Raw genomic sequence first — 14,037 nt, forward strand, 5'->3', positions numbered from 1 at the left:
TTATCACCCCCGTTTTAGAAATGAAGACACTGGGATGCTAAGCAGCATCCCCAGGTTCGCCCTGTGAGTAAGCGGCAGAGTCGGGACCCCCCTCCTGGCCCAGACACACGGCCCCTCAGCCCGAGGCGGATGCAGGGCCCGACAGCCAGGGCGGCTTCCCTGGATCAGGGCCGGACACAGCATGGCTTTGATTTGAATCCGGTCTTTCAGATTTCCAGGGCTGCATTTTTATGCTGCAGGACAGACTCCCACGAGCTGCTCAGGGTCTGCCCACAGAGGTCTAGCCTGGCCCGTAACCATGGTCATGTGGTCTGTGGCCTGCGCCCAGGCAGGTCGCCTGTGGCCGGGACTCACCATGAAGTAATAGAGTTGTGAGGACCGGGCCATGAACTCGGGCCGACACACGGCCACACAGATCTCCACAAAGCCTGCGTGCTGGCTGGGCTTGGCCTCCCCCATCTCGCACACGATCCTGCAGGGAAGAGAGGACAGATCCCCATGGTCACAGCAGGGTCACAGGACTCCAGATGTGACCCCTGGCCCCCGCACCTCCCCTGGCCCCTTCTCTGCAGTAGGGTCTCAGGGATGGGCAGGGGAGGCGGAGGGGAAACATTCTTCCCTGCAAGGCTCCTCTTTGGTTCTTGGGAAATGCAACCTACAGGGGTCTCCATGGACATCCCTGTCAAATGAGGGGCCTAGGGGAGGGCCCCTGTGTTCTGACCCCAGACACTCAGTCCCTCTTTCAGGAATTGTCCCCTCAACTGTGAACCAGAGGGCAGGGAATGTGTCAGCCAAACAGCTTAGGGAACACGGCTGGCAGGGCCCAGAGAGGTAGTGACCTTCCCAAGGGCCCACAGCACGTCAGACAGGGACCCAGGAGCAGACTTGAGGTTTTCAGACCCTCACCCAGGGGCCCTTGGCTCCTACTGCATGGACTGCCTCAGTGGAGTGTTTTCATCCCCAGCCCCAGCTGGGTGCTTGGTCGGGAGGAGAGACTCCTGCTTGGGGGGAGGGGGAGGGGTAGACGAGAGCCGTGCATTTGTCCCCTTTTAAAAATGTTGCTTGTTTTAATTACAAAATTTGTTCATACCCCTTGAAAATGAGACAGTACAGAAGTGTGACTATAAAAATAAGTGTTCCTTTCTTCACTCCTAATCTCTCTTCAAAATTTTATATATATACTCGTAGACCTTTCTCTAGATCTATGCAAACATATGTAATATATAATATATACAAAATCTCCATTTTACGGGTGAAGAAGCTGAGGCACAGAAAAGTTAGGCAACTTGCCCAAATATGTATATTTGCCCATATGCACCCATGTATGTGTATATATATGTGTGTGTGTGTTTGGTTATTACACACACATGTAAACATAAGTGTTATATATATTCACATGTACAATTATATACAAACATACCTATATAAACATATACATGACTTTTAAAATAAACGTGAAACATAACTACCCACTGTCCCAAACCCCGGTCATTTCACTGCACAGCCCAGCGCGGACTTGCCCCGTGTGGCTGCATGCACAGCTCTACCGGATCCTTTCTGACAGCTTCATAGCGCTTCATGCCGCGGCTGCACCATTGTGTATTTATCCAGCCTCCTACTGATGGACATTTAACATCCCTTCATTTTTCTCCTACTCCAAATAACCCTGCAGAATGAACCAACTTATACACATATCCTCAAGCATTGCACATTTATTAGGATAAGGCTCTAAGTGGGGAGCTTGTGGGGTCATTGTTTATGTATGTGATGTTTGATAGGTGGAAGAAAATAATGGTCCCACAGGGTCGTTACTGATTTGTACCTCTGTCAAAAGCAATTGAGTGAGATTATTTTACTCTTTTGCCAACACCAGATAGTATCAATCCTTTGAAAGTTTTTCCAATATAATAGGGAAAGATGATCCCTTTTTTTTGCTGTCATTTTTATTTCCCTGATTACTAGTGATGTTGCAGATATTTGCAAGTATGTGCGTGTGGTTGTAAAAAAATCTTAGATAGCCTTTCCTTCGATTGGTCTGAAGCTATCTCTTTATATTGCTAATGAATTGTCTTTTTGTAGGAGCTGCTGAATGAGGAGTATTAACTTTTGTTTCTAGTAAGTATTGCAATTATTTTCTCCCAGCTTGTCCTCTGTAGTTCAACATTGTTTATAATGTCTTTGGCCACACTAAAGTTTAAAAGTGTCTGTGGTTCAGTGGCTCCTTCTTTTACTTTATGGCTTCTAGGTTCTGTGTCTCTCTTAGAAAGAAAAAATTTCTGGGTGAGAGTCCAGTAAAAATATATGCCTTTCTGTCCAGATAGCATAATTAGTGCATGTTCAGTATAAAGATAAAAGAGAAAGTGCATAAAATCACTTGCCATACAGACACCTCCTCTCACCCCGTTTGAACCACCCAGAAATATCCACTGTCAACATTCTGGCGTTCGGGTTTTCAGTCTTATTTTTCTTTTACAGAATTCATTAGAAACTCTATTCTGCTTGGTGAATGATGTTCTCACTAATACACCTTCAGTATGTACCTGGTCATGATTCTTCTGCAATATCAGATTTAATGGCTATATAATTTACTGTCCTGTGCATGTGCAATAATTTAAGAATTGATTAATTCCCTATTTTAAAATATACAAATTGCTTCTACATTTCCACGATTACAAATAAGACCAAAATAAGTATTCTTGCAAAAAAATATTTGTGCATTCTGGCTATTTAAGTAAAGTTCTAGAAATATGATGACTAGGCTAAAGGCTTTCAATCCACATTTCCAAATTGCCTTCCACAAAGTGTGTCCCAATTTACCCTCCAAGTATGAATGTATGAGTGTGCTATTTCTCATGCTTCTCACCTGCACTGGGCATTAACTTTTTAAAACTGTTCCCCATTGTTTTAATTTTCATTTCATTGATTACTAATGCTATTTAACTTTTTTTTATGACTTTTGGTTCTTTGTCTTGTGAATTGCACATTCATGCTCATTCATACTCTTTGCTCATTTTGTGATATTTGCCTTTTTACTTATGGAACCTCTGTATATTAAGAAAAAGCATATGTTAACTGTCATAGGGTATATCGCTAGTCCCAGTTTATTGTTCATATTTTTCTTTGTTTACATGGACTTTTGATGTATAAATTTTAAGTTTTATATACTCAGATCTCCTAATATTTTTTTTATAACTTTTTTTTTCTTTTGCTGTTAGAACAGTTGCACTTCCCTTACTTGAAATCAAATAAATTCTCACCTGCATTTTCTTCTAATCATTCCACAGATTTATTTTTTTCCACTTAACTCTTTAATCTGTCTGCAATTTATTTTGGTGTATAATGTGAAATGAGGGTTGGATATATATATATTTTTTTCCTGAGAGTTAACCCCCACTGCTTATTGACTGATCTTTGCTTTCCTTGCTGATTTGAAGTGTCACCTTTACCATATACTAAATTTTTATGTATCAGGATTCTTTTCTGGGTGTTCCATCTTCTTCCACTGATCTAACTAGTACCACGATATTGCAATTATGTGACTTTGTAATCATATATTTTCTGTTTGGCTATGAAGGTCCAGAGTAGGGCATTTTAAAGTTCCCCAAATCACAGTAGATTGGTAGCAGTTGGCTTTGGTTTTGTTCTAGGAAGGACTCCAAAAGTTGAAAGAGCCACAGAAAGCTCTTTGGGCAAATAAGCCATGAGGGACCAGGGAGGTGAATTCCATCAAGAGTAGATCCTTCAGTCACAGGAACTACTAAGAGTGCTTTAGGAAGCTCCGGATGGAAATCAGATGGTGGTACCGATGGCTCCAGAATCACTAAATCTGGGCAAGACCCAGCAAGCGGACAGGTAAGCTGTACTGATGTACCTAAGGGAGACCTAGAAAGTGTCAATAACTTACTTGTTATTAAGGACAAGTGGCTAGGTGTCGCTCTGGGAGGGGCCGTCGAGATGGTATAGAATATAGATTCTGTTGTGCTGGTAAACATTTCATGGGGTGTTTGCTGGGCTGGAAAATTGTATTTACTTATTTACAAGGCAATGATACATGACTCTCACATCTCCTCTAACAGGTGGGCTGGGAGGTAAAGGTTGATCACGGAATGACCCACTCCATGCTCCAGCAGGCTCTGCATGGAAAAAAACAATCCCAGAGGCCTCCAGGCTGGAGTGGGTGTGAGGTTTCATTTTCAGTCTCCACAGAAAGTAGCAGAGCCTCAGCTTCTTTCATAATTGGAGGAGGACAGGAGTGGGGACTTGGGGACGGCAAGGGGGTAGGGAACTGAACTCATACTTCTCTTGCAGATTTTAATTTTGCTTTGTCTTGTCACCACCGATGGCCACACCTCAAGGAGGTAGCGATCACTTTTCTCTTCCCTCCTGGCCCCATGTCCCCTTTCTACACTTGCCAATATGGCAGCTAGCTAGTTCAAGAGCTGGGGAGGACACTAGAATGTTAGGGGCATTCTACCTCCCCCACCACCCCAACAGTCTCTAACACCGTTGGCCATTGGCTGTCAGTTGTTGGCCAGGGAAGGCGAGTCAACACCAGATAGCCACACCACCCTATGTCTCATGGGGCCTCCACTTACTGTTCTGCAGGGATGTAGCCATCCACCAAAGGGCTGCACTCCACACCGGCCACCTTGACGTGGGAGGCGATGTCCCGGAATTCCAGGCCCAGGTTCTCCCCTCGGATGGTGACCTTGGTGCCCCCTTCCCGGGGACCTGTCACTGGGATTATCTGGAGGGAGGAAGCAGTGATTTGGACAGGCACCAAGATAGAGCCATCCCCCACTTGCTGCTGGGGCAAGGAGAGGCGTCTGGCTCTTCCCCACCTCCGTGCGAGTCTCTGAATTGGACCCACATCCACAAGGGCACCCAGGTCTGGGACTGTCAATGGCAGGGGCTTCTGGTAGAGCAGTCCATGTTTGTGTGTGGTATTAGGAACAATGTTCAAATCCTCTCATTCGCCTCCCTATTTTGTGTCAGAGATGAGGGGATGGAACGTGATCCACATTGTTACCGGGTAATTCATAGAAAATCAAGGAATAAAGCCTTTAGGCATTTGCTTGTGTTGTTCCATTCTGAAGGAAAATGAAAAAAAGCCCTCTTAATGCCCACAGCCCTCCACACTATGGCAAGCCACCCAGTTTTCAAGATCCTTCTCAAATGTCCCTTCTCCATAACCAGTTCTCTCTCTCCACTGAAATTTCATGCTCCTTTCATGGTAACAATGATTTGTGTCTGAATCCTCCTCATCCTTCAGATCCTGAGTCTCTGAGCGCAAGAATGGTGTCTTACTTCCTGTGGACTTCTCAGTGATGGCACCATATTTATTTCTTGAGTTGTCATTGGGCTGGAAACCACAACTACTCAGCATCTTCCTGGATTTACAAGAGCATTTGCCACAGCCCCTTTGCCTTCACTGTCTGGCTTGGTTTCTAACAGAGATGGGCTTAATTTAGACTTTACCTTCATATACTGGCCCAAATGACTGGGTTTTCTTCCTCAGATGTCACCATTGGTGTTAAAAACCCATGATGGAAATGTTGGGAATCAACAGCCAAAGGGCCTGTACATGTTCCCACGATCTAATTGCGACATCCCACGGTAGTGACTTTAGTGGCAGAAGATGTTCTATACCAGCCTCTTCTGTCATTCGAAAGACCAGAGAAGGGCACATTTCCCATTCCTGGTGTCTCTCAACACCAGCGCCTGGATCTTGGTCAATGTCCATGGGATCCCAACTGAAGGAGCTCAGACAGCCCACCTCTTAACATTTCCTACCCTCTCTACCCTCAAAGGTCACAGCCTGGAGAAGGGGGGAGTAAAAGAAACCAGCCTGGAGGGATAGCTTCGCTGGAGAAGGCTGTTCACCGACAAGTTGAGACAGTTCCTTCTTCCTACCCATGCATGTTTGTGGGTGAGTGTGCACATGAGGGTGAGGGTTTTCACGTGTGCTCCTGTGGCAGTGGAAAGACAGGTCCCTTGGAGACATGGGCCCATTTCTATGTGAGGGCGGTGGGCAGATGTAGGGAGGACCGGAAGGGGGAGTGCTTGTCCTTCCCAAATGCCTGCCCAGCCAGTCCCCAAAGCCCCACTGGCCCCTGGCAGCAGGGGGTGCACGATATTCCAGCCCGGGCATGTTGTCCTGAAAAAGGAGCTTTATCTCTGGCCCAGTCCTTGGTTCCCCAGCTCCCCGGAGGGCCATGCCAGTGTGGAGCTGGTAAATAGCCTCCCTCACAGGGAGACTTGTTTAATTTGCCATCTCCTCCCTGTGATTTTCTTGGTCTCAGGCCAAGAAGAAAGCAAGTCCCACTGTTTGCGGCAGACACACTCTTAGCAATCACGCGTGGCAGCCCCCGGGGATGGTTCCGTGTTAAGGGCTCTGCGGGTGGAGGTGGCTGGGAAGGAGAGGGACCAGGGCAGGCCCAGGGCCCTCCTCCCCCAGATACTTCTGTAGGTTAAATGCCTGTCTTTTACCCCCGTTTGAGAATCGCTGTTGAGATTCCCACCCATGCAGGAGGGTGAAGTAGAGGCTAAGGGAAACTGCCCATGTCTGGAAAACCAGGGATGTGGAGGATGAAGGGGCTGGAGTGGGGGGCACATACAGAGGGGCCACCGCCGAGGGGCCGCCTTGCTGAAGGAGGCTGTGCACTCACATAGGTCAAGCTCCCTACCTGCTTGTACACATCCCTGGTGTGCGTGCATAATTGTGAGTGGAGGGGTGAGGGAGTACATCTATGGGTGTCTTGCCTCCATGGTGAAAGAGAGCACTAGAGGGGCAATCCAGAGACCTGGGATTCAGGACCCGTTTGATTTAGGCTTTGGGGAGAGGACATTAGCATCTCTGAGCATAGCTCTTTATATCTGGGAAAGGAGGCTGCTAACCCTGGCTTTGGCAGGCATTATAGCTTGAATTGTGTCCTCCCCAAATCCCTCTGTGGGAATCCTAATGCTCAGTACTTCCAAACGTGGCCGTATTTGGAGAAAGGGTCTTTACAGAGGTCATCAAGTTAAAATGAGGTCATTAGGGTGGGTTCTGATTCCACAGGACTGGCATCCTCAAATAAAGAGGGAATTTGGACAGAGACACACAGAAAGACGAGGAGAGGGGACTCAGGGGGAAGACGATGGGCTGCTGGCCACGAGAGAAGTCGGAGCAGGTCCTCCCGTGGAGCCCTCGGAAGGGCCGGCCCTACCCACACCTGGGTCTCCACTCCCAGCCTCCAGAACTGAGAGACGAGGAATTTCTGTCACTGAAACCATTTGGTCTGTGGTACGGTGTGGTGACAGCCCTAGGAGCCATATGGCAGTATTGCTGTGAGGATGGACAAAGTAAGGGATATGAAAATATTTTGCAAACTGAAGCACCACGCCCATACTTTCCTCTTATCATAACTGCCACTCTTAGATGATCGGATATGTGTGTGGTTGTGAAACTTTGCACAGAGCCACGTACCTGTCTATCCTTACTATGTATGGAGAAGAGACTACGCTCCCTTTCCTCTTTTTGTCTCTACCCTTCTCTGCTTTGTTATTAAAATCATCATCCGCCGTGGCAAAGAGGTGTTGAGTACCTACAATGTGCAAAGCACTGTGCTGAAGACACAGAGGGTCCCACTGTTGAGACCTGCACGCCTCTTCTTTGTTTTACCAGGAGAGCACGGTTGCGGGGAGCTGAGGGGGTCTTTCTTCTGGGAGTGGGGAGTGGGGAGGTGAAGACACCAAGTGACCTAAATAAACCCCAGGAACAGTGATCCCCTTGGCTTTAACAGTGTCAAAGATGGACGAGGAGGTTGGTGAGATCCCCAGGGGCTCTGCATGGAGCCAGCATTCTGCATGATTCTCGCCTACAGTCCTTGTAACTCCTCTGCGAGATGGAACTTTAGACTCACTGCACAGGGGAGGAAGCTGAGGCAAGAAGGCAGTGATGACTTAGGCCCGGGAAACCCAGCAATTAGCTGGCAGAACTGGGACTCCAGCCCTGTGCTCTGCATGTTTAGCTCTGCCCTGCCCCTCCCTTGTCTTTGCTCCCCGCCTGTGTCCACTGGGCCCTCCTGAATGTACTCCAAATCCATCTCTGCCACCTACCCACCTAGGTCTTGCTTTGAATGAGTCCGGGGGTCTCACAGTCTCCACCCCCTCCACCTCCCGAGGGCTGGGCTCTGCGCCCTGAGGCTCCACGCAGCCTCTGCTCATGGCTGACTGCTTGGTGAGCTTGTCCCTGATGGAGCTTAACCGCCTCGTCCCCCGGACTCTTAGAGGCAAAGGGACAGTGGCCAGGACTTGGAGTCACGCTGGACACGGCTCAAGTGGAGACTCCAACAGGACAGTTGAGCCCCTCTCTGTTTTCCACCTTCCTTCATAGGGGAAGGACCAAGCCCACGGCTTCTGGGGATGCTAGGCAGGAAAACAAGGATGCGCCCAGCCAGCCCTGGGAATCAGCGCGGCGGCTGTCACCACGGCCACGCATGGCAGGGCCTGGCTTGGCCGCCCAGAGTGCCCCGAGGCCCCTGGCTTACCTCTGTGATGCGGGGGTGGGTGCACCTGCTGTTGGTGCCCGACAGCTCCAGCCACTGGCTCTCATGCACGGGGCAGTGCTGCCGCAGGGTACACTGGCCCTGGACCTGGCACCAGCCGCACTGGAAGTCCAGGTCCGCCTTGAGGCACAGCCCGCAGCTCTCCCGCATGGCTCCGCACTTATACAGGTGAACTGTGGACGAAGGGCAAGAGGTCCTCTGCGGTGAGAGGGGGAGCCGGAGGGGATGGGACTGTGGGCCAGGAGTGCCGTCCCGGCCTCGGAGGATGAGCCACAAGCGGCCTTGTTCCTTCAGCCATTGTGACACAGACAAGACCAGAAGAGCGCTTCGGGGCCGGGCTGGGAAGCGGGGCTCCCTCCAGCGTCGGCAGGGCTCTGTCGGCCCCAGAGCCACTGCCCACGGTGGGCGCTCACCTGGGAGGTCTCGGAGCAGTGGAGAGGCGAGGAGAGCAGGCTCAGAGCCCGAGGGAGGGATAGAATCACAGGTGCCCTGGAACGCAGAGCCGCTCCTCCCGTCTGCCCTGCCTCCCCGCCAGGGCCCAGCTTGCTCACCTTTGTTCTGAGCTGGGTTGTCAATGTTGAAATGCCCATTCCACACAACCGTCAGCTCCACTGGCAGATTGTTGATCTCCATCCCTTCATACGAATACTGCAGCAGGTTGGGGGTAGGAACGAGAAAAGCTGGGTCACGGAGATTTCTAGGGAGAGCCGGCTCTTCAGCCTGGGGCTCCCAGGAGTGCTCGGGGCTAAGGACCTGCCATAACTGTACGTGTGTCGAGTGCATGTGTGGGTACAACACCTGGGGAAGTGTGGCTCAGGGAATGGGGTGCAGGCAGGGGGCAGGTGAGGCCTGGATGGGACACCCATTTGCAAAGTAGATTCCCTGAGCAGATGAGAGCAAGCTACTTGTCCCCCTTCCACGGATGTTGGCCCCCACCAGCTGGGCTTTCCCAGTGTCCTCCCTCACTGTCCAGGGGATCCCCGCCATTAGGCCCCCGCCAAGGCCCTTGATTCCATGTAGGAACTTTCATTTCTAGGACAAGTTCAGAGGAGGTGGGTGCTTTATCAAAGACCTGGAGAGGGCTGATCAATTCCCAGGCAGGGGTCGCGGGTGCAGGCACTAGAAAGGAAGGGGCTGCACTCCTCAGGAGCTGAGCTGATGGAGGTGAGGAGAGAGGAGAGCTGGGTAGGGCTTACAGGTGAGGTGGGAAATCCCGAGGACACCCTAGGCCCCAAACTTGGGAATCTGGGTCAAGACTCCAAAGGCCTTTGCTGGCTCAAAGAGGCCAGGCCCCAGCTCTGTGGCTGCCCATGAGGGAGCTGCCTCTAGGCCTGCACAGGGCCTGCACTGGGTCCTGCGTCCATGCCCTGCTCTCCTCAGCTTCAGTGCCCCACCCAGCTGGGTGTCTGCCTTGGGACTGTGTGCTGGGGGCGGGCGGGGGGGGGGGTGAAGGAGGGGTAGGTGCCACCCCCCCCCCATATCTACCTTCTGATCGCAGACACTTCTCAATCTCCAGAGAAGGGGGGTAGGTGGCAGGAACCCTGGGCCTGCCCAGGGCAGCATTTCCAATCCGTACCTGGTGATTTTCTCATTAATCCACCAGATTCTGCCCTCCACAGGGGGTGGATGGAAGAACGGGAATGAGACAGGTTTTCTGTAAAGGAGGGGCTGAGGGCTCAGAATTTGCTAGAGGAGTTCAGTCCAGGAGACCTGGTTTGAAGTGGTGTTTGCAGAGCCAAAGGCTCTTTTAACGTAGCTGAACTGTGGAGGGGCTGGGGTGTGGGGTGTGTGACGGACGTTATGGAGGCAGCGATGGTCCCTCCTCAGAGCTGACCAGCTGCTGGAACCTCACTAAGGGGAGGGCAGCTACAGAACCTCGGGAATGCACAGCCTGGGGAGGGTCTCTGGCCTGTCCCGGTGCCTCTCCCTCTGGAGCCGACTCATAGAGATTCCTAGAGGGGATGTTTGTCATCCTAATCTTGGAAATTGCCCTAAATTCCTGAGTTACAGCAGGAACATGAGTACGCCCTGATGCTGGCCTATACGCATACGCATCGCTGCGGTGGTGCCCAGCCTTCTTCAGCTCTCCCCTAGCACTCCCCAGTTTTTCACCAACTCCCTGGAGACACGTGCCTAGGCCAGGGAGCCACGTTCAGGGCTTCCCCCACAGTGATGGTGGTTTGCACTGTACCACGCACCCTCTCATAGAATCTCCCTTGTGACCCGTGACACCTGGACCAGGGCCAAGGTCTGGGCTCAGGCCAATAGAATCAAGCAAAGCTCCCAGCCCTGCAGAAACAACAGCGGGGCCTTTGATGATCGCTTCACTCAGCTGGTGACTCATAAACCTTTTGCCATGTACTGCAGCAATCAACTCCCCAGAGACTTCGTTCTCTGCCTCTGGGTCAGACCACGTCGCTCTAAGGCATCCTGAGCTTTCTCACAAAACCTCGTCCTCTCCTAGACTGGTGGGTCTCAGGGTGGTCTGGGGGCCTACATGCAGATCCCAGGGTCTCCGCCTAGACCTGCTGGAACTGGAAGATGGGGATGCATTTCAAAGAAACAACTCTAGTGACTCTGGTGTTGCACGGAGTTAGGGAATCTCCACTCTCTGCGGGACGGGTGTGCGGGAGCAAGAGATGGGTGGGGGAGAGGAGGTAGGGAAGGGGAGAGGGAGAGAACACTTTTCCAGCTGTCCCTCCTATCCCCTCCTCCAGCCAAGCTCCACTTCCTCTCCTTCCCATCTAGCTCCCTCTTCCAAGGCCCCAGTGCAGGAAAGGTGCTAAGGGCCGGCTTCAGGCTGTTCTGGCCTCCACTCTAGGAGGGATGCTGGAATGAGGCGGGGGGCTAAGTCAGGATCCCAGCCTGGCTCCTGCTTCTCAGGCCAGGGTCTGGTCAGGATTCAATGTGGAAGCAGCAGGCGGTGACCGGGGGCCCGTCAGCCAAAGCTCAATAGAACCTCCAGGCCTCTCTCAGGAAGGCGCTGAAGTCCCCCAGAAGGCAAGGCAAGAAATTCTGCATATGTGTGCATGTGTGTGTCGTGTGCACAAATGAGTTCACATGCAGCTGCCAGAGAAGAGCTCAGAGCACAAATCTGTATGGTCTGTGTGTTCATACGTGTGTTCACATGCATTCTCGCACACATTGCTGTGAAGGGGTTCTGCAGGGCCCACCTGTGTGCGTGTGAGCCAACAACGTAAGTCTCGGTTTCCCCATTTGTCAAGTGGGGATTACAAACATTGCACACCTAACAGGACTCTTCGGGGGGTGGGGATAACCATCATTCCTCCGAGCACAGGGCCTGACACATGGAATGAGCTCTCAAATATTACTGTGTGTTTTATGTCTCTGTGTATACATTTGGGGATGCTGTCCAAAAATATGTTGGTGTTTCCTGTGTTTATGTTTATATGAAGTAATAATAGCAGACATTTATTGAGTGTTTATGCACCAGATACTTGGTACATATGGAGACGTGTGCATATGAGAATGCTTATGTGTTCTGGAGTGCATGTGTGTGTTTACACACATTCACTTTTCGAGGAAAATTGAAAATAAAAGACGTCAAGGACCAGAATGTGCTCGGCATTGCTTTATCTTTTTATCGCCCATTCCAGGGATCTTGACTATGAAATATTATAGAAGTCATTAACCCTGGGTCCTCCCCACCACCCCCTTCGTCTCTAGGGAGGTCACTCTCATTCCTGGAGGCTCTCTCCCCCTGATCTGTGTTTCACAGGGGGAGGGGGCCGACAGCTGGGGAGCCTGGACCACTGGCTCCCATCCCCCAGGACTCCCCACCTCTGCTGCACTTAGCATTTATATAGCTCTCTGTAATCAGCGGGCAGTTAATCTGCACAAAATCCAGAGCTGAGCGGAGAGTGTTTCAGGCTCTCGGGGGCCAGGAGGTTAAGTGTCTCAATCAAGGTCTGGCATGCCACAACCCAGCTCGGGGCTGACGTTGCTCATTACCTTGGGAAAGTGTGAACCTCTACCTTGGAAAGCAAAGACAAGACCTATATAATTTGAACGTTCTTTCCTCGAACCATTCCCTGTTCTGAGCTCTGAGATATTGTGCTGAAAAATGCTACCATTCGGGCAGACAGATCTGAACAACGTAAGAAAGCTGTGTATGCTCCGTGTCCATCTCTAGGACCCCTGAGGGCTCAGCAGGCCCACTGCTGGCCGGGTTCCAAGAAAGCAGGGAGGGGGCCAAGTTACCTCCCCGCCGGTCTCTCCATCTTTGTTTTGCACGTGGTAAATTGGGACACCGGGAAAAGATGGGCGGCTCCTGTGGGTCGGTGGGAGCTCGGCCTGGAGCTGGCTGCCCCCTGCCGCCCACTTGCTCACCTGATTGCGGGTGACTGGGGGGGCGGGCCCCAGGCACTATTATTAGCAGCACTTGTCATTCTCCTGGAGCCTTGGTCTAAAGGAGGCCAAGAATCCCCACAGTTGCTCCTCCCTCCAACTGTTGCCTGTGAGCTGCCCTGTTTTCCTCCCACAGCCCCTCCTCCCCCACTGCTCTGGTGATGGCCCCAGGGCCTGTCCCCGAAATGTGGGCTGGAGGCGGCCTGTCTGCCCACCCAGCCCGGTGTCACACCCACGAGGAGTTTTCCTGTGTCTCTTTTCCTTCTCTGCTCTCCTCTGAGACCTCTTTGTCACCCACCTTCCTCTACCATCAGAAACTTGGGGTTTCTGTTGGATTTCCCCACCCCACCACCCGATTCCAGAAAGTTCAGGGATTGAGGAAGTGAAACAACATGACTCCTCCCACAGTCCTCTCTGAGGCACATCAGACCTGGTTCCCAGGGATTGCACTCAGTCTGGGTATAAAGTGCTCAGTTGCTATTTTTTGCCCAACCTTTGATGGGGGGTATGTTATGAAGCTGGATTCAAGTTCTGAACTGGCTACTTACTTGCTGTGTGACCTGGGGCTGGTTATATGCCCTCTCTGGGCTTCAGAGATCCCCTCTGTCACAGGATCAAGTATAGACACTCTCTCAGGTCTATTCTCGCCCTGATACTATGTTGTCCTCTGTAACTGTGATACTATAACTATGGTAAAGGAGGCTTGCCCCTGATTATGACCCCAAAGTTTTTTAAGGAAGTCACTTGACCACCAGTGGCATCCTGGCCCAGACCAGCATTTCAACTGGGATCCTTGCAAAGAGAGGCTCCTGGGAAACATCAGAGCTGAGCCCTCCTGGACTGTATGATTCCAGAGGGTCCTGGTAGATAGAGGGGACTTTTCTTGGACTCTACCCTTTGTGGGGTATATCTCCTGTTGCCTTCATTTCTAAGACCTTAAAATGGTACAGAAAAAACTTTCCCATCACTTTCCTCACGAGGGTATTGAAATAAAGAAGGCTGAGCTGCTTTGGGAGCAGCGACCTCAGGTCCTGTGAACCGGCCCCTGGTGGGTGGGGGGGCCTCAGATGCCCCCCCAGTCAGGACAATTTGACCCCCAGTGGGCTCATTCACAGAGTCC

At 51.2% G+C, this 14,037-nt stretch overlaps 1 protein-coding gene across 1 annotated transcript in view; it reads right to left on the reverse strand.

Moving 5' to 3' along the window:
* The window catches only part of PLXNA4 (plexin A4), a 421,883-nt gene that overhangs the window by 62,633 nt on the left and 345,213 nt on the right, over positions 1–14,037 (reverse strand). Inside the window, exons 11-14 of the mRNA XM_035021130.1 lie at positions 9,101–9,197; positions 8,532–8,722; positions 4,596–4,747; positions 355–472 (exon numbers count right to left, since the gene is read on the reverse strand). Coding sequence (XP_034877021.1) covers positions 355–472; positions 4,596–4,747; positions 8,532–8,722; positions 9,101–9,197 — 558 coding nt within the window. The remainder of the gene's footprint in view (positions 1–354; positions 473–4,595; positions 4,748–8,531; positions 8,723–9,100; positions 9,198–14,037) is intronic.

The sequence above is a fragment of the Mirounga leonina genome, unplaced genomic scaffold, assembly GCF_011800145.1.
Source record: "Mirounga leonina isolate KUSES-001 unplaced genomic scaffold, KU_Mleo_1.0 Mir_174, whole genome shotgun sequence".
In the NCBI taxonomy this organism is placed as follows: domain Eukaryota; kingdom Metazoa; phylum Chordata; class Mammalia; order Carnivora; family Phocidae; genus Mirounga; species Mirounga leonina.